The following is a 25,807-nucleotide window of genomic DNA, read 5'->3' as shown; positions in this document are numbered from 1 at the left end:
TATCCCACTCACTAGCTATAACTTCTGAAGAAATGTATATTTTCCCTAATAAATGTCAAATAATTTCCACTACTCATTCCTAAATTTCTCTCTTTATAACAAGTAAGTGGAGAAGCACCAGTGTCTCATTTTTATTTCATTACCCTGCATTTTTATCTTAGTTGTTATTAGCTCATGATCTGAAATAGTTATTGAATATGTGACAAAGCTTTAAATTAAATAAACACGCTCCTGTGAAACATAACTCCTGTCTAGTCTAATTATTGTACATTGGAGAATAACATAAATTCTCTCTGAATTCCTACTACTGAATTCATGCCTTTCATAACAAATATTTTCCTAAATTTCTTAAGAAATCTAGCCTTTTTTTATGTTCCCTTCTAGGTCCCACAGATACATCCTCACTGTTGCAAATCCAGTCCCCAAATATAAGCAGAATTCCCTGCTGAAAGCTGATTATTGCTCCCCAAAACTTTGATAATAGTAGTTTCAGGTGAAATATAAAGACATGCCAGCATAATCCTCCTCCCTTGCCAGTAACCCCTTACTACAGCAAACAAAAAAAAAACAAACACCCAGAATACCGTCATAACCTATTAAATGAAAACAAAGACACAAAACTATTTACATCTTCAAATAAAGAAGTTTAACCCTCCTGATAGTAATAAGTATCCCAAATTGACAGCTGCACACACAAGCATTGCCTAACATAAAATTAAGGTTAAGACACATGTTATAGCCTGTGCTCCTACTTACACTAACTGCTGTATGTTGTTGTATCTTTACTCCCCTTCCATGAATGAAAAATAACTTGTATGCTTTCAGAAAACATTAACTTTTACCCTTAAAAAGTGCTCTGGCTTTTATTGCCTACCCCTGTAGTCAGTCTGTCTTCATGGAAGCATAAGAACAAAATGTACAGTTGGCTTTTAACTACAGACTTCTCAACTCACACTGGACATTTACTTGCTAAAGAAAAACTTTTCATTATATTCATTGTTGGGTTATTTACTTGCTTACACAAAAAAACTGCTATTAGATTAAGCACTTAAGTTATTTTCTGCATGAGGAGCTCAGTTTGCACATGAGGCTATGCAAAAGTAAGAGAAACATATAATCTCTACACATATAAGAACCAGAATCACATTTACTGGCCAAGTATGCATGCATGCAAGGAATCTGACTTCAGTTTCAGTGACTCTCCAAGTACGAATTACATAAATGACATACATACAACTATTAAGAACAAGACAAACGACATACATGCAACTATTAAAAACAAGTCAAAAATGTAACTATACATATACATACAAGGTGCAAACTGCAAGAAATATTGAAATAATTTCTGAAAGAAACAAGTATTAACAATATGTAAACAATACTGCAGAATCCTCGGAGGTTTGGGACAAATATCCCAACCTAATAAGCTGAGTTAACCGTTTATGAACTTGATGGCCTGTGGAAATATCACATTATGTACTCATAATATGTGTTCTTTTACACCCCACCTCCTCAACAACCCACTATTACAACATATTAGCTTAATTATGCCTTTGTCCGGCCTTTCTTTTCCTTTTTCAATGTAATGCCTACATTTCATAAAACTAAAAAGAAGTTCTGAGAGACTGCCTTACATAATATCTGCAAATATACAGAGTTGAGTATATATTTTTTTGGTTATAGAGTTTGTTAATTGCTGATTAGATCTCTGTTGAAACTGTTGTCTCACTGCTCTGAGAGACTGATCGGCAAATATACAGAGCTGAGTATATTTTTTTGGTTTTAAAGTTTATACTGTTAGTTGTTGCTTAGATCTCTGTTGAAACTGCCCCCCCATTTTCTGCAGTGTCTTCCATTGGTATAGTAACAGCTGCATGCACATTGCTGGAACCTGTGTTCTGAGAGACTGCCTTACAGACTATCTGCAAATATATAGAGCTGAGTACATATTTTTTTGGTTATAGAGTTTGTTAATTGTTGCTTAGATCTCTGTTGAAACTGTTGTCTCACTGTTCTGAGAGATTGATCGGCAAATATACAGAGCTGAGTATATTTTTTTGGTTTTAAAGTTTGTAGTTAGTTGTTGCTTAGATCTCTGTTGAAACTGTTTTGTCCCACCCACCTTCCTATTTTTGGTTTGTAGTTTAAATTTGGTGGCTTTTGCAGTTGCCTACCCCACTGTAGATTTGATCTGGGACACTCCCCCAGTCCCATCTGTTTAAATAAACTCTTTCTGCACTTGCTTTTAGTCCTTTTTAATTTATTTGCAATTTTAAACTGTGTTTGGTCTAATATTGCTGCATACTCAAGGGTGCTAACTTGCACTAAATGTGAATTGATTTCACTACTGTTTTTGCTACTTTTCTGTAAAAAAAACAAAAAACTGTAAGCCTGTTTCCTGCCTTTCCTGTAACTAGTGTTCCAGATACAGATTTGCTGTATCCAGGACTGTATGTAAGCTTCTGAGCACCCTCCCCCCAAGCCTTTCTGTGTTGGAGGGAAGCCTTCTAACTTATCAGTGGGAGTGGTAAGCACTAGGTAACCTGTCTACCACATGAGCAGTGGTTCTGGCCCAGAAATTGCAGTTATTGGCCGTTTGGGCAATCTTCCATCTCTCTCAACTTTCTGATTTGAAAACCTGCATTTGCACTTGTTTCTGTCCTGTAACTCATCTAGTGCAGATACAGATTCTTAGTTTTAGCACTTAAATTTGCTTATTCATGCTCAGCACTTGTTCAGAACTTGTAAGCATGAAATAAGCTACTAATTACTATAGCACTCAATCTTCCTCATTACCTAGAGGAAAACAGTTTTTGTACTTACTTTTCTCACTTGCTTAGAGAAAAGCAGCTCTTGTACTCACTTTCCTCACTTATCTAGAGGAAAATAGTTTTTTATTCAGGCATGTCCAAGGGTCAGCTCCCAGTGTTCTCCCCTGTCTATCTGATGAATCTGGGCATCTTTAGGCAATGCAGAAATTGCCTCATGTACACAGACAACCCTCTCCTCCTACCACCCAACACTACACCCTGTGAGAGATGCACTTATCTAGCCAAACTGGAGGTAAAGCTCTCTCCAACCAAGACTGAACTTGACAGTCATGAGGAGAAGGTAAACATTTGCACCACACCACACTCATCACATAGTCTCACTAAATCTACACCACTAAAATCCACACATAGTAACACAAAAACATTTGCGGAGGCTCTCAATAATAATCTGTCTTAGCAACAGAGACCTCCAAAGCAGAAACGCAAGCAACCTCCATCCCCCAACACAACCCAAATGACACACAGCCCACAGACTCAGTGTGCCACTCAACCACAGCCAATAAGGCAAAACAACGTACTCAACACACTAGTCATAGGTGACTCTATAGTCAGGCACACAGATGTCCCACTCACCAGGCTAAACAAGGAGAAGTTACTGTCAGCTGCCTGTCGGGTGCCAGGATCCGCCACATAACCCACGCACTCAGGTCACTCTACAACAAGTACAAATATAACTCTGTCATTGTCCATGTTAGTGTGAATGACCTGAGACGTACCTCCCTGGACTACATGAAAAGAGACATGGAAGAGCTCTCTGATCTTGTAGCCCAGGCAGGTATGACCCTAGCCCTGAGTAGCATTCTGCCATCGCCCAGAATGATCCTGCAGTACAAGGACAAAATGATTGACTTCAACAATTGGCTAAGCTTCTGGTGTCATTCTAAGGGGATCCAGTATCTGTCTGCTTGGGATGACATGGTCAACAGACCACGATGCTTTGCCACAGATGGCCTGTACCTGTCGCCCCTGGGATTCCGGATACTGGCTAAGGCTCTTGCTGCCCCTATAGTGCTTTTTTTAGGCAGGGTTCAAATAACGAATTCACCACCATAACAGGAACAGGCAAGCAAAAACTGAGGGTAATGATACTCAATGCTAGAAGTCTAAATCTCAAAATGAACTCACTCAAGGCACTCCTTAAAACGGAGAGCATCGATATCTGTGCAGTGACTGAGACCTGATTCAATGCTCCAGAGAGCACTCCTGCACTACCAGGCTATAACTCATACCACACCTTTCGGCCATGTAACCTGGACCGAAACACCAAAAGTGGAGGTGTGTCCATATTCATTAAGGATATCCACACCTCCAGGCTAGTTGCTCAGCATAATGCATCCGAGGTTATCCAAGTGCAATAACTCTGGCCAAAACTGCAATCCAAACTGTAGCTTGCTACAGATCCCCCACCATGCCCCAGGATTCGCACTCCTCTTTTCTTGATGTACTGGAAAATATTAGGGTTCAACCAAACACCCTAATAATGGGTGACATCAACTACCCCACCATTAACTGGGAAAACTACTCATGTACCAACTCCTTAGCTCAACGCTTTCTGGAATTCATAAACTCCAATGCCCTACATTAACTAATCCACACCCCCAACAGGGGCAACAATATCCTAGACCTAGTCATTACCAACAAGAGTGACTGGTGTTCCACACCTGAAGTCAACTCCTCGTTGGTCTGATCCGACTATAAGCTTATCACCCTTGATATCCACATCCCACCCCCCATTAAGGAATCCACAGTAAAAAATTTCTCCAAAGCCAATTTCATGCTTCTTAAGACAAAAGTGGTGAACTTCATGACACCCACGCTGATGGACAATACAGTTACAACTGTTGAATCCTACACAAATGCACTCTATAAGCACTTACACGAGTGCATGTATCGTGCTATCCCAAACAGAACCAAGACGCTATCCTCCAAAAAAAGGAAGCCAATCTGGTGGTCCCCTGCCATAAACACACTGTACAACAGAAGGAAGAAACTTTTGCAAAAGAGAGTAAAATCCCATGAGTGGAGAGCTCCCTGGTCAGCCTCAGTAAGAAGCTGAGATCCCTTATAAGAACCTCCAAAGCTAGCTACACAAACAAAATCACCACTAAATCCAAGGACAACCACAAAGCATTCTATAGCCATGTCAAGAATCTAGGTGGCAACACCCAGATCTGCTCTGAGTTACAGCACAAAGGCACGAAAATTACAGAAACAACTGATATTGCCAACATCCCGGCAGATAGGTTCAGTGCTAACTTTACCCCCATCTCACCCCCTAAAGGGCCCATATCTATACAGGAAGAATGCAGAGTCCCTGTAATCAAAACCAAGCAGGTAAAAGCTGCACTCTCTAAAGCCAAAAACACAGCATCCATGGGAATGGACAACATCCCAGGCTGCGTTTTACACGAACTTCAGAATGAACTGGCTCCCCACTTAAGCACCATGTTCAATAATAGCCTCGCATCAGGCTTTGTGCCCACTGAATGGCGCACAGCAACAGTTATCCCACTCCACAAAGGGGGTGCCACCACTGATCCCGGGAACTATCGACCTATTAGCCTGACGAGCCTGGTCTGCAAGGCCATGGAACTCATAAACAAAGACATTGGTAACCACCAAACTCTGGATCCCACCCAGTTCGGGTTTGTGAAAGGCAGATCATGCCTCCTGAACTTGATCGACTTCTTTGAGGCAGTCACCAAAGCCGTGGATGAGGGTTAGGAGGTTCACACTGCCTATCTTGACCTTGCCAAGGGTTTCAACACCATCCCCCATTCTGGAATTATAGCTAAACTCACTAAACTAGGTATAAATCCCTACGTCACAAGATGGGTTGCCAACTGGCTCACTGACAGAACCCGCACTATAAAAGTTGCAGACTCCAAATCTGACCTCAAAGCAGTGACAAGTGGAGTACCACAGGGTTCCATCCTGGGACCTCTCCTGTTTGATATCTACTTCTCTGAAGTACAGGCTAACACAGAAGGCCTCTAGCTAACAAAGTTCGCAGATGACTGCAAACTAGGAGCCATAGTCAGTCCCCAAATGATGTGGACATCCTACAGAAGGGCCTCACTGAGACAGATGCGTGGTGTCAGAGCCATGGCCTCAAGCTAAATGCCAAAAAGTGCAGCGTCATCCCCTTTGATAAAAACTCTGTACCCATGAAGTACCACATAGGCAGCAATCTATTTAACACCGAATGCGTGATAAGAGACCTTGGGACACAGGTGGACAGTAGTCTCTCCTTTAACAGTCACATTGCCACAGTAGTCAGGAAGTCTTTGTATGTGGCACACCTCATCACAAAACACTTCTCATCCAGGAAAAAAGAGGTCATTGTTCCCCTCTACTCATCACTCACTAGACCCATTATAGAGTACAATGCCCCTTTTGCAATGTACCTCACAAAACATCTGCAGCAACTGGAAAGGCCACAGAAGTACCTCACAAAGAGGATTACTGGCCTCAAACAAATGCCCTACACTGTCCACCTCAAAAAACTCCAGCTTTACTCTGTAGCATATCGCCTACTCCGAGGTGATCTCTGCGTAACATATAAAGCTATGTCAAACCCAGAGCTGTTAGACATGCTACATCTAAAGAAATCCCAATCCCTCTGAGCTACATGCTCTAGGGACCTAAACCTTGTCACTACAATAAACAGGACACGCTGAAGGGATAGATTCCTGTCCCAGAGACTTCCTATACTCTGGAACAAGCTACCCATCTATGTCAAGCAAAGTTATTCATTGGCATTCTTCAAGAAAAATCTTGATGAGTGGATGGGAAATAGGAAATTCACCCTGGGGATCACTTCTGTGTCTCTGCTTGACAGTGGCACAGGAAAATAACTTTTTTGGGTGCATAAGCTATGGAACCCTGCTGGCTAGGCTTACGTAGGCCCTTGGGCCGATAGCCCATGACCTATGAACCTATAAAAAAAGGCTAGTGTTTACTTTAGTATCTTTATCACATACAAGAATAACTGAAAATGCTTTACTATATAACATGTAATTTAGATCATGAGACATTTTCTATAAATATAGTAAAAACAAAAACTGTTTTTCTTAGTTACTTTTTTTTCTTTCCATTTAGTGTCCTTCCAAACATTAATGACACAAAGTGGGGTGTACACTTTTCAGTCCCCCACAAGTTCAACAAATTTGATAAAAGTTCAATCTTTACCAATTTTTTGTAAAGCCATATTTCACAAATGTGACTGATGCTTTATAACCTCATAGTTATTCATTAATTTCAGTGTTGCTGGACTTCTTTGTGTTCATCTCCATCTTCTAACTCTAGACTCCGGTTCAAGTCCAAGGTACTCCTGATTCTTCTAGTTAACTCTTGTGCTTTTTTTGTCTCTCTCTCTCTCTCAAGCATTTTCCTTTGGAACACTGGAAAAGGTTTCACTGCCAAAGTCTCTCTTTGAGCTTTATTATCAGAAGAATGAGAAGCGGCTTCCCCTTATTTTGTTGCACAAACTTTTGTATTTCCTGCTGTTCTGCATCAAAAAATTACTTTGATCCTCCAGGAAAAAATATTCTGAAGGCAGCTACATACAACAGCTTAAATCTCACACTTGCCTCAACATTCCTTGATTGCTGGGATAGATTTGCTTCTCTTCTGTCTGGTGTACAGTGAATAATCATCTTCCATAAACACTCTATTGTCTCCAATTTTTAATACTTTTCCTTTCTGCACAGTTTTGTCAGGATCAACTTTTTCTGCTGGAATGATTACCTCTTTACTTATACACATCTTGCCTGCTTTCTCATGGACAGGTTTGGAGCATACAATTGATGTGCCCTTTCATTAACAACTCCTGCTGTGGAATACAAGTCCAGTTGCTTATTTGTGCTTTCATAAAATTAATGCAGTCTGTTCTTTCCATTTTTTCTGGAATAAAGAAAATCTTATTCTTTCTGCATGCTCTATCATATAACTACCACTTTTTGAAGCAGTTCTTCTTGAGCAGTATCATACTCTGCCTTCACTTTTAATGTCTGATTTTTCCAGTTTTATCAGTTCATCTGAATAGCTGTTTAAAACTTCTTCCACTTTTTCCAGCATTTTGCTATTTGAATTTAAAGAAGCAACCACACTCTGGAGCTGAAAACTGCTGCAAATTATTGTCTTCTGGTACCTCAAGCCTTCACAAGAATAAATTCATAACATACAGCAGTACTTTTTATAGAAACATCAATTAAATAATTAATCAATTAACTTTTTTTAAAAAAGTTTTTTAAAGAACCATGATACATTACATTTCCATTGTTCTTATGGGTTTTAAATATGTCTACTGAAGGAGCTGCAATGTTTCCGGTTACGGTTAATACCAAAATAATTGATAATAACTTTCTTTTTGCCAACTTATTACGTGAAAGGAAAGAAAAGTTGGCTCGATTTGATCCATGGCTGTTTCCAGGGAATGATACATCTGATAAAAGGTATGACGAGTTGAAGAAACTGATGATTAAGGAAACTTCCCTATTTTATGATACTCGTCTTCTTGAAATGTATGCAAGTCTTTCTGTGACACCTAGAGGGCTTCATGTAGATAAACTACCTGCCTTTCAGTTTGGGGAGGATGAAAAGGAGTTTTTGGATGAGTAGAAAGCCGTTTCGCTCCAATGCACACTGGGCTGACTTAAAATCCTGATAAAACGGAATCGGAAGGTTCTTGGTGCTATCCAACTTCAGATAGCAGAGGTACAGGAAGCTTTATTGAAAGATCTTTCGAGCGATAATTTTAACTCTACCATGAAGGGTATTAAAGGTGAATTAGTGAAAGTAGAAAGTGAAGTCATTGAAAGGAAGAAGAAAAAGCTTAACAGAGACATTAATAACTTTAGAAATAATTTGGTGTACTCTTGGCAACGGAAACGTAGAAATGGTAGATTCCATGATAAAAATGAGGAAGCAAGTTCTCGTAGTGGGCGTGACTCTTCAGTCTCCTCAACCGATACTACTGCCAGTAAAAAAAGTGTTTCTTTTGAAAGATTTGGTAGATGAATTAGAGGCATCGACTGAAATGGAACAGCAGAATAGAGGGAATTTTCGATAGAACAAACGGAAGGGTAGAGCAAAGGGATGAAATAGAAAATACTGAACTTTGGACTATATCTAATGAAACTTTTTCTTTTTCCAGGTTGGGACTTTTTTCTACTGAAAATGTGAGTGTTTCTGACTTACATATAGTGAATCTTAGTGATTTGATTATTACACCGTTAATGCAAAAAGTGCTAACTAAAGGCAGTAAATTTGTCCCTACTAAATTCCCTGCACTTGCTGACATTTTGCTGGATGTAAAACGTTTTTGTTGAAAATTACATTTAAAAGCTTTTTTTAGTAGCCATAGTAGTTCTAATGTTACAGCTGTGAATGAGAATGTCAGTTTAGATGAATCTCTTTTAGAGCTTTCGAGTGCATTGAGATCATATTCTGATTTCAGGCACTCCTACTGTGTACAAAGAGCATCTGGGAAACAGAAAAAAAAAATTTAAGCTTGTTTCCTGCCTTTCCTGTTAAGTGGTATAGACTGTTTGTAGGCTTCTGAGCCCCAAAGCCCTTCTGTGTTGGAGGGAAGCCTTCTAGCTTAGTTTTTTTTTTTCTTATAACTAGCCAGTTTTCTAGTTTCAGCACTCGAATCTGTTTCTTTGAACTCAGCACTTGTTCAGAACTCATTGTAAGCACTACATAAGCTGCAAATTACTACAGCACTCAACTTTCCTCACTTGTCTAGTGGAAAGCAGTTTTTAGTACTTAATAAATAAGCACTTATCCAGGCATGTCTAAAGGTCAGCTCCCAGTGATTTCTCCTGTCTACCTGGTGAATCTGGGGCATCTTGGGGCAATGCAGCAATTGCCTCATGTACACAGACAACCTTCTCCTCCTACCACCCAACACTACAACCTGTGAGAGATGCACTTATATAGCCAAACTGGAAGTAAAGCTCTCTTCACCCAAGACTGGACTAGACAGTCAAGAGGAGAAGGTAAACACTTGCACCACACCACACTCATCACATAGTCCCACAAAACCTACACCACCAAAACACATACATAGAAACAAAAAACACACACCTACATTCACGGAGGTTCTCAATAAAAACCTGCCCAAGCATCAGGGACATCCAAAGCATAAACGCAAGCAAACTCCACCCCCAACACAACCCAAATGACACATAGCCCACAAACTCAGTGTGCCACTCAACCACAGCCCATAAGGCATAACAATGTACCCAACACTCTAGTCATAGGTGACTCTATAGTCAGACACACTGATGTTCCACTCACTAGACTAAACAAGGAGAAAGTTACTGTCAGCTGCCTGTCAGGTGCCAGGATCCGCCACATAACGCATGCACTCAGGTCACTCCACAATAAGTACAAATATGACACTGTCATTGTCCATGTTGGTGTGAATGACCTGAGATGTACCTCCCTGGACTACATGAAAAGAGACATGGAGGAGCTCTCCGATCTTGTATCCCAGGCAGGTATGACCCTAACCCTGAGTAGCATCCTGCCATCACCCAGAATGATACCACAGTACAAGGACAAAATGATTGACTTCAACAATTGGCTAAGCTTCTGGTGTCATTCTAAGGGGATCCAGTATTTGTCTGCCTGGGACTACATGATCGACAGTCCACGATGCTTTGCCAGAGATGGCCTGCACCTGTCGCCCTTAGGATTCCGGATACTGGCTAAGACTCTTGCCACCCCTACAGTGCCTTTTTTAGGCAAGGTTCAAATGACAAATTCACCACCGTAACAGGTACAAGCAAGCAAAATTTGAGGGTAATGCTACTCAATGCTAGAAGTCTAAACCTCAAAATGCACTCACTCGAGGCACTCCTTAAAATGGAGAACATTGACATCTGTGCAGTGACGGAGACCTGGTTCAAAGCTCCAGAGAGCACCCCTTCATTACCAGGCTTCAATTCATACCACACCTTTCGGCCACCTAACCCAGAAAGAAGCACTAAAGGCGGAGGAATGCCCATATTCATTAAGGATATCCACACCTCCAGGCTAGTTGCACAGCATAATGCATCCGAGATTATCCAAGTGCAACTAACTCTGGGCAAGACCGCAATCGAAATTGTAGCTTGCTACAGACCCCCCACCATGCCCCAGGATTCACACTCCTCATTTCTTGATACACTGGAAAGTATTAGGGTACAACCCAACACCCTAATAATGGGCGAGTTCAACTACCCCACCATTAACTGGGAAAACTACTCATGTACCAACTCTTTTGCTCAATGTTTTCTAGAATTCATAAATTCCAACGCCTTGGATCAACTTATTCACACCCCCACCAGGGGCAGCAATATCCTAGACCTGGTCATTACCAACATGGGAAACTGGTGTTCCACACCAGAGGTCAATTCCTCATTGGTCAGATCCGACCACAAGCTAATCAGCCTAGACATCCACATCCCACCCCTAGCCCCAATTAGGGAAACCATCGTAAAAAACTTCTCAAAAGCCAACTTCACACTTCTTAAGACAGAAATGGCAAACTTCATGATACCCATGCAAACAGGCAATAGAGGTATGACTGCCGAATCCTACACAAATGCACTTTATAAGCACTTACACGAGTGCATGGATCATGCTATCCCTAATAGAACCAAGATGTTATCCTCCAAAAAAAGGAAGCCAATCTGGTGGTCCTCTGCCATAAACAAATTCTACAACAGAAGAAAGAAACTGATGCACAAAAAGAGTAAAATCCCATGACTGGAGGAACTCCATAGTCAACCTCAGTAAGAAGCTGAGATCCCTCATAAAATCCTCCAAAGCTAGTTACGAAAACAAAATTGCCACTGACTCTAAAGACAACCACAAAGCATTCTATAGCTATGTCAAGAATCTAAATGGGAACACTCAGATCTGCTCTGAGTTACAGCATAATGACACTAAATATACAGAACCAACTGATATTGCCAACATCCTAGCAGATAGGTTCAGTGCTAACTTTACCCCCCTCTCACCCCCTAGAGGGCCCATCTCTATACTGGAAGAATGCAAAGTTCCTATAATCACGGCTGCACAGGTAAAAACACACTCTCCAAAGCCAAGAACACAGCATCCATGGGACCTGACAATATCCCAGGCTGCGTTCTACACGAACTACAGAATGAACTGGCACCCTACCTAAGTACCATGTTCAATCATAGCCTCACCTCAGGCTTTGTACCCACTGAATGGCGTACCACGACAGTTATCCCAACTCCACAAAGGGGGAGCCACGACAGACCCCGGGAAGTACCGCCCCATTAGCCTGACGAGCCTCTGCAAGGCCATGGAACGTATCATCATGGAACTCATAAACAAAGACATTGGTAATCTCCAAACTCTGGACCCTACTCAGTTTGGATTTGTAAAAGGCAGATCATGTCTCCTAAACCTGACTGACTTCTTTGAAGCAGTCACCAAAGCCATAGATGAGGGTAAAATGGCTCACACAGCTTATCTAGATCTCGCCAAGGCTTTTGACACCATCCCCCACTCTGGAATTATAGATAAGCTCACTAAACTAGGTATAAATCCCTATGTCACAAGATGGGTTGCCAACTGGCTCATGGACAGAACCCACACTGTGAAAGTAGCAGATTCCAAATCCGACATCAGACCAGTGACACGTGGAGTACCACATGGTTCAGTCCTGTGTCCTCTCCTGTTTGGAATCTACTTCTCTGAAGTGCAGGCCAACACAGAAGGTCTTTGGCTAACAAAGGTTGCAGATGACTGCAAACTAGGAGCCATAATCGAAACTCCTAAGGATGTGGACAAACTACAAAAGGGCCTCACTGAGACAGATACCTGGTGTCAAAGCCATGGCCTGAAGCTCAATGCCAAAAAGTGTACTGTCATCCCCTTTGGTAAAAACTCTGTACCCATGAACTACCACATAGCTGGAAGTCTACTTAATGCCGAAAATGTGATAAGAGACCTTCGGACACAGGTGGACAGTAGTCTCTCCTTTGATAATCACATCGCCACAGTGGTCAGGAAATCCTTCTATGTGGCTCATCTCATCACAAAAGGATTCTCATCCAGAAAAAGAGGTCATTGTTCCCTCTACTCATCACTCATTAGACCCATTATAGAGTACAACGCCCCTTTTGGTATGTACCTCACAAGACATCTACAACAACTGGAAAGACCACAGAAATACCTCACAAAGAGGATTACTGGCCTCAAACAGATGCCCTACGCAGACCGTCTCAAAAAACTACAGCTTTACTCCATCGCATATCGCCTACTCAGGGGTGATCTCTGCCTAACATACAAAGCTATGTCAAACCCAGAGCTGTTGGACATGCTCCACTTAAAGAAATCCCAATCCCTCTGAGCTACACGCTCTAGGGACCTTAACCTTGTCACCACAATAAACAGAACATGCTGGAGGGATAGATTCCTGTCCCAGAGACTTCCCATACTCTGGAACACACTACCTATCTATGTCAAACAGAGCTCCTCATTAGCACTCTTCAAGAAAAATCTTGATGATTGGATGGGAAATGGGAAATTCACCCCGGGGATCACTTCTGTGGCTCTGCTCGACAGGGGCACAGGAAAATAATTTTCTTGGGTGGCGAAAGCCAGGGTACATTTTTTGGCTAGGCTTGTATGGGCCCTAGGGCCGATAGCCTAGTACCTACCTATGAACCTATGATTATGAAAGTTGTGAAAATGAAAGTGGTAATGTTGATTCTGTTGACTCTGAAAGCCGTTTTTTTTACTGGCTATGGTAAACTCAATGAAAATGCATTGTGTAAAAAAGTTGAAGTTGAGTATGCTGAATTTATGAAACAGTACAAAAAGTTTAATTTAGAAAAATCAGAATTAGCCATTAAAGAAATGAGAAGTGCAACTGATAGGTATGTGTTTTCCCGGGCTGACAAAGGGGGAAATTGGGTGATCATGGGGAAGACACATTATTTTAAAATGGTTTTTGATTTATTATCTGATGAACATACTTATACTGAGTTATCTTATAATCCGGTTTCTAATTTCAATGAGGCCCTTCTAGAGTTACTAGAAAGGGGTGAGAGATTGGGCTTCTTAACTCAGAAAGATGTGAAGAGATTTGCACATTTCCTCCCCAAGAGACCCGTATTTCTATGCACTTCCTAAAATTCATAAAAATATTTTGGATCTTCCTGGTCGACCAATTGTTTCTAGCTGTGGATGTTTTTTGGAACATGTTGGGATTTTGTTGGATAGTCTTTTGAAAAAAGAGTTGAGAAATGTTATTTCACATATTCACAATACGAATGATCTTTGTAAATTGGTGAAAAATTTGGAATGGGGTGAAGATTTTTATTGGGCTAAAAGTTGACATCAAGGCTCTGTATACAAGTATTAAGACCTCTTGGGGCTTGGAAGCAATTAGTAAAATTTTAGGGGAAGGGCCACGTTCGTCCTTCATTATTTTGCTGCTTGAATTCGCACTTACCCACAATTACTTCCTATGTGACAACAAAGTTTATCTACAGAAGGAAGGTACAGCAATGGGAGCAAATTTTGCCCCCATTTATGCAATTTTGTTTATGCTTATTTTGAAATGACATTTATGTACACTCTAGAATTTTTTCATAAATCAGTCATCTTATATCGTAGATATATAGATGATTTGATTTTTATATGTAAAGGTAACACTCTTGAATTTGGTAGATTTATTTGTTAAACCAAAATAAGTTTGGTTTAGAATTTACATTTGATGTTAATATGAGTGTTATACAATTTTTGGATATTGAGTTGTACATAGACATTCATAGTAAAGTTCAGTATAGACCTTTTAGGAAAAAAACAGCCACTAATAATTTTTTGTATGCTAGTAGTGCACATCCACCTCATCCTATTGAGGCACTCCCATATGGAGAGTTAAAGCGTATTTCTGAGCATACCTCTGAGAATTAATTTTTAGAACAAGAATTTTGTGATGTGAAAGCAAGACTTATTGCTTGTGGGTACTCTGAAACATCTATTGAGAGAGATAAAAGTAAGATGGATAAGAATATTGGCCAAGTTGATGGTAGACATGTACAAAGATCTTGTAGATCTATGATTAACCATGATGGTGATGATGACGACCAAAAAAATCTTCTTTGTAACTAAATTTTCACCTTTCTCTAAAGTTTTGAAAAGTGTGGTGGACAATTTATGGCCTATTGTCTGATTTAATGATGAAGTAGGCCATTTATTTCCTAAAAAAGTTACTTTTTCATATGGGAGGTTTCCAATTTTAAAAGAATTGCTTAGTCTGAGATATAATGTTGGTTCTACGGTAAAAAATATTGGTATGTTCAAATGTGGAAAGTGCAAAGTATGTTTGAAAGTGAAGAATATATCAGGGGATGTAATAAATGGTGTGAAATATGTGGCTACAGATAGATTTGACCGTCTATCTTGTGGGGTAGTATATATTGTGGGTTGTGGCTGTATACCCCCTAGATGGTATATTGGTCAAACCAGATGTAAAGTGAAAATGTGTATTCTTGAGCATTTAGGTGATGTTAGGAATTGTAGGTTGGATAACCCTATCTCTGAACACTTTCATACAGTCCATGGGGGAGTTACTGAATCTATTTTTTTTCTCTGTATTGGCTAAACCTGATTATATAAATGGTGGTAATTGTGCTCAAAAGCTATTAAATTTGGAAAGCAGACTTATACTGAATTTTGGCACACTTGCCCCTAGGGGCTTGAATTTAGAAATGAATCTCAGTTTATAAATGTATGGAAATGTAATGTAGCATGGTTCTTTAAAAAACTTTTTAAAAAAAGTTAATTGATTACTTATTTAATTGATGTTTCTATAAAAAGTACTGCTGTATGTTGTGAATTTATTCCTGTGAAGGCTTGTATAGCCGAGGTACCAGAAGACAATAAATTGCAGCAGTTTTCAGCTCCAGAGCTTGGTTATTTCTTTGTCATTGTTCTTATGGTTTTTGAATACTTGAATTTAAAATAAACAAAGCACTGAAAGACTATGTAATCAACTCTGAGCATATTTGATTTATTTTTTTCCTCTAGGTTACTAGAAGCCAGTCTTGCACCAAAGCTGGGGCTTGAAATGCTTTTTGCTGAACAACTGCAGGATTGTTCCCAGATAGTGTTTTCTCTTCATATTTTCTATTTGATTTTCTTTCAGGCCATCTTAATTTCTTCTTTGCTGGCATCCAGGCAGTGTACTTGCTAGCCAGTAACTGAATTTGCTAAAACTGGCAGAGTTTTACATGTGTACTATTACTAAAAGTATTTTTTAACAGGATACGTATCTGGAACCACTGTTTTTTAACCACATGGTATATTTTATATTATGATGCCTCATGCAGAGAATGTCTGGAGAGGATCTTAAAAAGTGAATCTCCTCAGTTAAGGCTTACTTAGGAAAATGACCTAGCAGTTTATAATTTATATTGGATCTGTCTGGTCATAGTGTGGAGTTTGCATGCTTCCTCCATGTCTGTGTGGATCTTCTCTGGGCATTCCAGTTTACTTCTACATCCCAAAATGATGCTGTATGATTGGCTATTCTAAACTGTTCAGTCCCCACATGGCACAGTGGTGCAGTGGTAGTATTGTCACCTCATAGCTCCAGTTCAATTCTTGGCTGGGGTGCCTTCTGTGTGGAATCTGTTTGTCCTCCCATTGTTCATGTGGGTTTCCTCCAGGTTCTCCGGTTTCCTCCCATGTTACAAAGACATATGTCTGCAGCATTTCTCCCCGGACCTCCACTGAAATGAAAACTGACTTTGTTCCAAGTCGGACTTTATTGTTAAGCAAATGTTAAATAAAAATATTTATTTATTTATTTGCAGTTTGCTTGCCAGGATAGTCAATTGGGCTACAAACAGCCCATTTTCAATGGAGCCCTGGGGAGAAAAAGCTCCAGAAAAATACAACTATGTAGTACACATTGCACATATACATTACATATTATCTCATAGGAATACAAAGTAAATATGATAAGAAAAGGTTAACAATGATAGTTCATTATACAGCAATAAAAACTTTTTTTTTTTTTTTTTTTACAAAAGTAGCAGCATAGGGTAACTGTGAAGTAGTTGGTCAAATAGTTCAATACAGCTATGGAACTATAGGAGGCAGTGATGGTGTATTTAGTTCTACGAGAGTAGGAAGTGGTATTATAAGTATTAGGTAGGATGGGAACAGGAGCACTTCCATTGTGAAGTTAGGTGCGAGTGCAGCAAGGTTTTAAATGATATGAAGTCTCTCTCTCTGTATATATATATATATATATATATATATAAATATATATATATATATATATATATATATATATATATATGTATATATAAGACACACCTGGTTAACAAATTTACAAATAAATAAACACATTCTCAACTGCCACCTACAGTGTTACCCTGTGCAGCTTTGATATTCTGGTCTGGTTCCACTTGATAGAACCCTTAAGTAACTTGGTTAGCAGAGCACCTGCAGAATTCCCTGCCAACCTAAAACAATATCTTACCTACAAAGAGTAATGCATCAAGACTGTAGAATAAATGAAAATTACTAAGTGTCTACATCTGCAGTAGAAAGTGGTAGCTTGTTAAGGCAGATGCTTTTACTCACAATGGAAATGCGTCCACCCATATACTTCTCCAGCCATCCAGCCACAAGTAATCACTTATACCCATTAACAGAAATCCCATTATAAAATATTTGCCTATTTATGTTGCAATATGAAGATATGCATGCTAAGACAGAAACTAGATCAATACCTGCCTTTTATAATATGACAGCTCTTCCTGAAGAAGAAATACCTTGGCCTTCAGTTCATTTCTCTCATGAAGCACATCCCTCAGCTCTTGTAAGGTGAATCTTGGGCGGTTTGGATCCTTTAAGTCTGCAGCTAACCTTTCTTCATCAAGCTGATCATCTTCTTCACCTGCTGAACGAGCTTCAAGCTGTAAAGTGTATTTATATCATTATGCAAGTGCATTTTTTTCTGAATAGTTTGAACATGAGTTTATTATTTTTTTCTTAAGCTCCCTCCCATTCCTTTTCTACATATGCTAAATACATTTAAACTATGTGCAAAATTCTATTCTGGTAAGATCCTGATACTATTAATTTGCTTACTTTAGATACCACAGCTTTAAACTGACAGAAATCAGGTTTCTTTAAAATACAGAAAGAGAAGAGTAAAATGAATAAATATGGAAAAAGTACTTGTATACCTTAAAGATTTCTTGTACCCAATGGGTCCTGCCTAGTAGTTCCTCTTCCTTCACCCTATTGATCTAAACCTGTTCCTCTCCTGTGGCAAAAGCCAGACATCTCACAGCCTGGGTGACAGCCCTCCTATCAATTTGTTCCTGGCTCAAAGGAGCTAATCAGTCCACTTGTTCCCAGTAGAGGCAGGAGTCAGGTGGTAGTAAGTGGGCCAGTTATCAGGCTTCCATCACCTAACCAGTCCTCCTCCTGAAAGCATGCATGTCACCCTGAACATGCCTTCCCTGGCTGCTATTGCTATACTGCTATATGCACTACTAGTGCCATGTGTTTAGCATGCTCCTTCGGTATGACACCCACTGTTCTTCCCTAGCTAGGTGTCATCCAATCCACAAGCCACACGAGCCCCCCCCCCCAAAGATGGGCAAAATGACCATGGCTTCTCACTTCCATTTTCCTTGATCTGGCCCCTTTAGTGTCCATGCACTAAGTGAACACAGGTTGTCTGGGTCGCAATCATGGCTTCATCGCTCTGTACAACAGAAGCAGAACATACTATAAAAACAATGATTATTTTGTCTAAGAGATATACATTTTTGTTTCCCTCCCCCAATTCAGTCAGGCTCAGCCCACTGCATTATTACTGCTCATCCATTCCCCTTTCAAGAGGTAAGGACTGAGTTTTAGACTCATCAATAGCTATTGAACTGTGGGATTAATTGTTTTATGCTCTACATGGTAACTGTTCAACACACAAGCAGTGTTACAGCCAGGATTTTTGGAACTGTGCAAGTACCAGACTACTATCCATTCATCTAAGCACAGTGATTCCAATTTTTTTTGTTGTTGCTTCTTTGTAGTTCATCTATTTTAGCTAATACCAACAGATTACCCACACAGCATATGCCATCTATTTAATGTAGTTGTAAATTTGGGGAAGCAACACGACTACATAAGGAAAAGAAAATATTAGAAGTCAAGACAAAGCCAGCATAATCCACAGAACAGAAGTGTCCAGGTCAAGTATATACATTTGGCTTCATTCCATATATTAATAATAAACACTTCTCAGACAAAGTGGGTTTGTGTGCTCTTTGTTTTTAATTGCAGCTAATGGTTTAAGTTACAAATGTAGCTCATTCATTAAATTTGACTGTCTGACAGTTCATAAGTGGTGGATGTAACACAGAAAGAGCAAGTGCTGCATCCCTCTGAATACATTTTTTTATGCTGTGAATGCACTTAAAGTAAACAAATTAAAGTGCATGACATGACATGACATTCCTGGTATATGCCTACCTGTATCTTTGGGGACAAGAATGCAACAGCCTCCCTTGTTGGCCCACTCAGACATTCAAGGGAATATCACTCTGATCTCTGAAAGTCTATGCTTCTGATCTACATTAAAGTAGCCCCTGCAGCAGTCAGTTGTCTTCCGACTGAGGTAATGCAGTGGGACTGTGGACCCCTTAGCCACTATCACTGACTGAAAAAAGCTGGCCACAGCAGATAATTTCATTCCTCTCTTCCTCACTATCTGAGCTTGGGTCACTGGTAATAAGCCAATGCAGTACCACCAAGGGACATTTTAATTTGTAAAATGGCACAATAGTTTATTTATGGATGTTGCCATGCTCTGCGGTCTCACTTTCACAAAAATAAGAATAAATACTAATGAAGAAATTTATGCAACAGTCGAAAGAAAACACTGTTTTACAAAAAATGGTTCAGTGTATATATATTTCTAACTATATGTCTCTGGATCTGAATTAATTAATGAATCTATTAATCTGTTGAGTATTCAGTACTGTGCTTCAAATGTTGACACAACAGGTTCATAGGATGACACTAGGCTACTGGCCTAGCCAAGAATTTAGCCCATGTTCTCACAAAGTCAGCACCTGTTTCCACTGTCCAATAGGGACACAAGGGATCCCAGTGGGTGTATTTTCTGTTTCCCATCCAGTCGTCCAGGTTCCTCTTAAAAGAGGGCTAGTGAGGTACTCTGCTTGACATGGAGAGGGAGTCTATTCCACAGATGGGGGAGTCTTTGGGACACAAATCTATCCTGACAACAAGTCCTATTAATGACACAGACCAGGCTGAGGCCTTGCATGCGGGTTGCGCGAGTGAAGTTTGACTTACAGATATGTAGCAACTCCATCAAGGCTGGGTCTGACATGGCCTTGTATGGCAGACACAGGTCACCTCTGAGCAGTTTGTACGAGACTTAGTTCAGGGACAAGGCTTTTAGCCTATCTATATAGGACAGGTGTTTTGAGACTCTGGATTTCCTGGACAGGAACCTCTGTGGTCTCTCCAGCTGCTGCATGTGCTTGGCAAGGTACATGCCGAAGGGGGCACTGTACTCAGTAATTGGTCTGATAAGGGAGGAGTTCAGGGATGTTCTAACCTTCTTGTTTCTAGATGAAATACCCTTACTTATGAGGTAGGCCATGTAGAAAGCCTTCCGTATAATGGAGGTAAAGTGGTGGCCAAAAGTCAGGTTGCTATCAACCTGGGTATGCAAGTCCCTCACAACTGATTGCATGCTTAGTACATTGTTATTAATGTGATAATTAGTGGGAATGCCATTTTCCCCAAAGGGGATAATAATGCATTTCTTGGCATTCAGTTTGAGGCCTATGCTTCTGGCACCAGTCATTAGTTTGAGTAAAGCTCTCTTGAAGGATGTTCACATCACTAGGGGAATTTAAGATAGTGCCCAGCTTGCAGTCATCTGCAAACTTTGTCAGCCACAGACCACTGGTTTTAGCTTGGACCTCAGAAAAGTATATCCCAAACAGTAGAGGCCTCAAGACTAATCCTTGGGGTACACCGCTTGTTACGTGTCTACTACTAGAGGTGGCTTCCCCTATTTTGACTGAGTGGGTGCTATCAGTGAGCCAGTTTGCTACCCATCTGGTAACATATGGGTTGATGCCTAGCTGGGAGAGTTTATCTATTATGTCCAAGCGTAGAATAGTGTTGAAGGCTTTGGCTAAGTCTAGGTAAGTGGTGTGCACCATCTTCCCCTCGTCCATGGCTTTGGTGACTGTTTCGAAGAAGTTGACAAGTTTAACAGGCACAATCTCCCTTTGACAAAATCAAACTGTATGGCATCAAGCATTTGGAGGTTGCCAATTTCCCTGTTTATGAGGTCCACGATAATGCGTTCCATGGTCTTGCAGATCAGGCTAGTTAGGCTGATGGGCCTATAAATGCCTGGGTCAGTGGAAGCTCCACCTTTGTGTAGAGGGATGACAGTGGCTATCTTCCATTTGGCTGGGATGAAGCTGGTACTCAGGCTTTGATTGACTAGGATGCCTAATGGAGCTGACAGCTCATGCCTGCGTTCATGTAGTATGCAGGCAGGGATGTTGTCAGATCCTATGGAGACTGTATTGGTTACCTTTGATAGGGCATTGAAGACCTGCTCCCTGGTGATGGGGGGGGGGGGCAGGTGCTGGGGATGTCCTGGTTTACTGATGGAGGGGGGGGGTGGAGTTTTCACTGAACCTGGCTGCCAGCAGGTTGGCTATATCTACGGCATTTGTGTACGTGGTGTTCTTGATCACCTGTTCAGAGCAGATTTGGGTGTTACCTTTGAGACTGCAGATACATATGAAGAAGTTCTTATGATTGTCCTTAGTTGATGTGGCCAATCTGGACTCGAAGATAGCCTTAGAGGATTTCACCAGTGCCCTTATTTGCTTGTTCAGACAAAGGAGAGATTGCTTCCAACTTAGCATTTGCTCCTTCTTGATCCTGGACAGCAATTTTTTCCTTTTATTACAGAGTTTGTTTATTGCTGCTGTCCGCCAGACAGATTTACTCTTCCTTGAGGAAGATGATTTGGTCCTGTCAGGTGTTGCTGAGTCTATACAGCTATGTAGGTGCTCATATAATTTTTTGGTGTAGGCTTGAACATAAGTGCTAGTTCCAACTGAAGAGACAGTGGCTGTGATGCTGCTTATACCAGCTCTCAGGAGATTGTAGTCAGCTTTGGAAAAGTTTTTTTGTTTGATCCTGACGGGGGAGGGAGGGGTCAGGGTTTATGGTGACTTTGAAAGTGATCGTTTTATGGTTGGATCTTACCAAGGAGGATAACACTGTAGGTGTGCTACAGTGGCTACTCATGTTGGTTAGTACCAGGTCCAGGATATTTTCACCTCTCATGGGGGTGTCGACCAGCTGATCCAATGCACTGGCACTGACGGAGTAGAGGAAACTCCGGGCATTCATGTCTGGGCTAGAATAGGTCTTCCACTTATGGCTGGGTAGTTAAAGTCACTCAGGATCAGGGTAGAGGGCTGAATCTTAATGGATTCAAGTAAGGCCAGATAGGTGGAGTGGAAGTCATGGTTGGGGGGCTGTAGCTAGCTATGATTTGAATAGGTGTTCTGTCAATAGTTAACTGCACCTAGAGTGTCTCCTGTGTGTCATACTGTTTGACCAGCCTGGAGGTATGTATGCCTTTGATAAATATTGAAACTCCATCTCCTTTAACTTTGTAGCCCTCCACTTGGGGTCTGAAAGTATGGTAGGATGAGTAACCTGGTAAGGCTGTGGTGCTCTCCGCAGCTTTGAACCAGGTTTCAGTGACTGCACAAATGTTAGCATCCTCCAGGGTGAGGAATGCTTGCAATGAGTGCAGTTTCATGCTAAGACTCCTAGTGTTTAGCAGCATTACCTTTAAATTTAGTTTAGAAGAATTTTTCATGTTGGTAATTTTGTGCTCATGACTTTGCCTAAAGAAGGCACTACTGAGGAGGCAAGTAGACACATGAAGGCCATCTCTGGGAAAGAATTGTGATCTGTCAATCATATTCTCCCAGGCTGTCAGGTACTGGATCCCCTTGGAATAACACCAGAAACTAAGCCAACTGTTAAAGTCAATCATTTTCTGTTTGTATTGATGCATCATTCTGGGTGACAGTAGGATGCTGCTTAAGGCTAGGGACATACCTGCCTGGGACACAAACTCATGTCTCTCTTCATAACAGCACCCTTGTGTTCAGGCCTGGTGGCCAATGTGGAACACAGGCCCCAATACATTAAATGAGAAAACCTCAGAGCCAACCCAAACATGAACCTTTTAAAAGTCAATGAGTTTCAAATAACTCCAGCCCTATCAACATCCTAAAATAGGATCTTGTAGGGCCCTCAGGTAATAAAACTTTATCTAATAACAAAACTCAAATAAATATGCACATGTCTATGTACTGACGTGAAGAATGTACATATGGAAGATGGCATGGAAGAGTAATTGAGAATTATGCTACATATCAATTTTCTGCAAGAAACAATGGAATTCAATAACAGTAAAACAACTATCATAATACTTTGTAATGTCATTCTCTGTACACAATACTGTGTTGCACTACACCTGGATTTCCTTTAAATTTAAAAAAAACATGACATATGGATACTATTGCAGAAAAGAGGGATTCAGAAATGTTAATTATGCATTCTATCCTGATCTATGGCTGACAAGTATCAACAAAGCTCATGCAGACTATCATAATGCACTAAAACAAGCTCATGACAAAGCATACATTTTCTCCAGACTCTGCTACTAAGTTTTCCTATATCTTCTGCAACACAGAGGTTCCACTAACTTACTCCAGAGACAGCTCATATGCAATTTTATAAACAAGTACTCAAAAATAAAAGACTCTTCATGTTAAGGAAACATACCCAGCTTTCACTTTACACATGCCTGCCTGGTGTCAGATGTGATACTGATATCAGGTGGTGTTCCTTTATTATGAGGGAGGAGTACATATGACTGTGCGTCTCTCTGCTTCTCTATAAACTGCTTTGGAGCACATATCTACTGAACATATTCCGCAGTCCTGATAGGAAATGCATTGTAAATCAGGAAACTTACATAATACAGTAATACACACATAAATACAAAAAATGTCTTTAGACCGGGGGAAATGGACATGAAGTAGTTACAGTATTATAGCTAAAAACACTGTATGTTTTAATTCAATAACATAAACCTGGGACAGGATGCAGTACTCAAAAATCCTTTTAGAAGGAACAGGTGGGCACCAGACATTTGATAAGGCTACTCCACCTTGTAGGAAGTTGGTAGACAACTGTTTTGAGACAGACTTGCTTGGCACTTGGTAGAGGTCAGTTGACAAAACATCTTTTAGGTCAATGACACAATGAACTGCCACCAAAAAACTGCTAACATGAACACTGTTGGAATCTGACCCTTCTGGAGAAATCTACACTCTGATGAGAAGCATGCGTTCTGCGCACAGCTCTGAAGGTAGACAATCACCATCACTTGTGGCTTCATGTAGTGAGGGTGTTAAGCTTTGGGGTTTTGAGGTATTTGGCAGCAGGCTGCTCTTAGGAATTATGCAGACTGAAAGGGCTCCTTATTGAAATGTCAGCACTCAAAATGCTAAGTGCCGACAAGCTGCAAAAAAGAAGACTAATAACACAGGAGAAGAACGAATCTTGAAAATTGCTCTTCTCCTCAAAACTTTTTTTGGTGGGGGGCAAGCCTCTCCCACAACCCCTGAACTTATATATACCAATTCTGAGATTGCCATATCTCAGGGGAAAAAAGGGAATATTCCAAGAAATGGCATCTCAGACTTAGTATATGTATGGCTGGTCTTTCAGCTATCCAGTCTCTGCATCATTTCAGGACTTGGTCTAGCAGGTCCTGACATATCAAATTTATTTATTTTATTTATTTAACATTTATTGACCAGGAAAGTCAGACTTGGAGTGAGCCTATTTTCAGCAGAGACCTGGGGAGAAATGCTCCAGATGCAGCTCTTTGGAATGTGGGAGGAAACTATAGTATCTGCATGAAACCCACGCGAATGCAGGGAGGACATGCAGCCTCCATACAGAAGGCACCCTAGCCAAAAACTGAACCGGAGAACCTCTTGCTGTGAGGCGACAACGTTAACTGTTGCACCACGGCGCAGCACCGGTTACTGACTGACAGTAGTTTCCTACATGAACAATATCCATAAGCAACAATGATCCTACTTAAATATAAATAAAAAGGGTGCAGAATGAAAAACTCTCGGCTGCTTGAATGCCGTTTAAAAATATGAGCTACCATGTCAGACAGTGGTGTCATTCCCACTACAAAAACTGCAAATGCTGATTTACTTACTCAGTCTTTCACTCTGTGCTTTTGCAATCATGTCTACTCTTCAGTGTGCAAGTGTGTGCACGCGTGCCTGCGTGCGTTGTGTGTGTGTGCGCTTTTACTTTCTCTTTATAACTTTGTTTCCGTGTCATTTATCTTTATGGGAATCTCTCAAGTTCCTTACATGTGAGATAAGCAGTATTAGCATAGTTACTGATGCATTATTTTAGTACTTGCCACTATCCCTACTGGTGTGACAGCTGATAATTTGATGTGTAGGTGTGACTGCCACAAGCTTCATGTGGCTGTTTAACTCTGAACAAGCAACCTAAGCAACCTGGACTACCACAATCTACCATCTCACCCTTCTGGAAACAGCAGCTATGTCCAGTGGGCCCACTTCATAAAGACAAAATAAAATGGACTATACCTCGCTTAGGATAGCTGGTCCTATTCAGTTTCATTTTTATATAGGGATTCAGTTTACATTTTATTGGCTAGTACCAGACAGACAGCATCATATAAATCATCTGTTGTACTCTTAAAAAGAAAACACTGACCATTTTTGGTCAAGGGAAAGGCAATATCATTCATAGCTGTATCACCT

General features: G+C 40.6%; 1 protein-coding gene across 7 annotated transcripts in view; it reads right to left on the bottom strand.

The window, feature by feature from the left end:
* Positions 1-25,807, bottom strand: part of RILPL1 (Rab interacting lysosomal protein like 1) — an 877,667-nt gene that overhangs the window by 211,016 nt on the left and 640,844 nt on the right. For all 7 annotated transcript variants that reach the window (XM_044068562.1, XM_044068560.1, XM_044068559.1 and 4 more), the window contains one exon: positions 17,616-17,797. In XM_044068562.1, the coding sequence (XP_043924497.1) occupies positions 17,616-17,797 (182 nt within the window). The remainder of the gene's footprint in view (positions 1-17,615; positions 17,798-25,807) is intronic.

The sequence above is a fragment of the Protopterus annectens genome, chromosome 4.part0, assembly GCF_019279795.1.
Source record: "Protopterus annectens isolate FY-2018-M chromosome 4.part0, PAN1.0, whole genome shotgun sequence".
In the NCBI taxonomy this organism is placed as follows: Eukaryota; Metazoa; Chordata; order Ceratodontiformes; family Protopteridae; genus Protopterus; species Protopterus annectens.
This window is presented reverse-complemented; position numbering and strand designations above follow the sequence as displayed.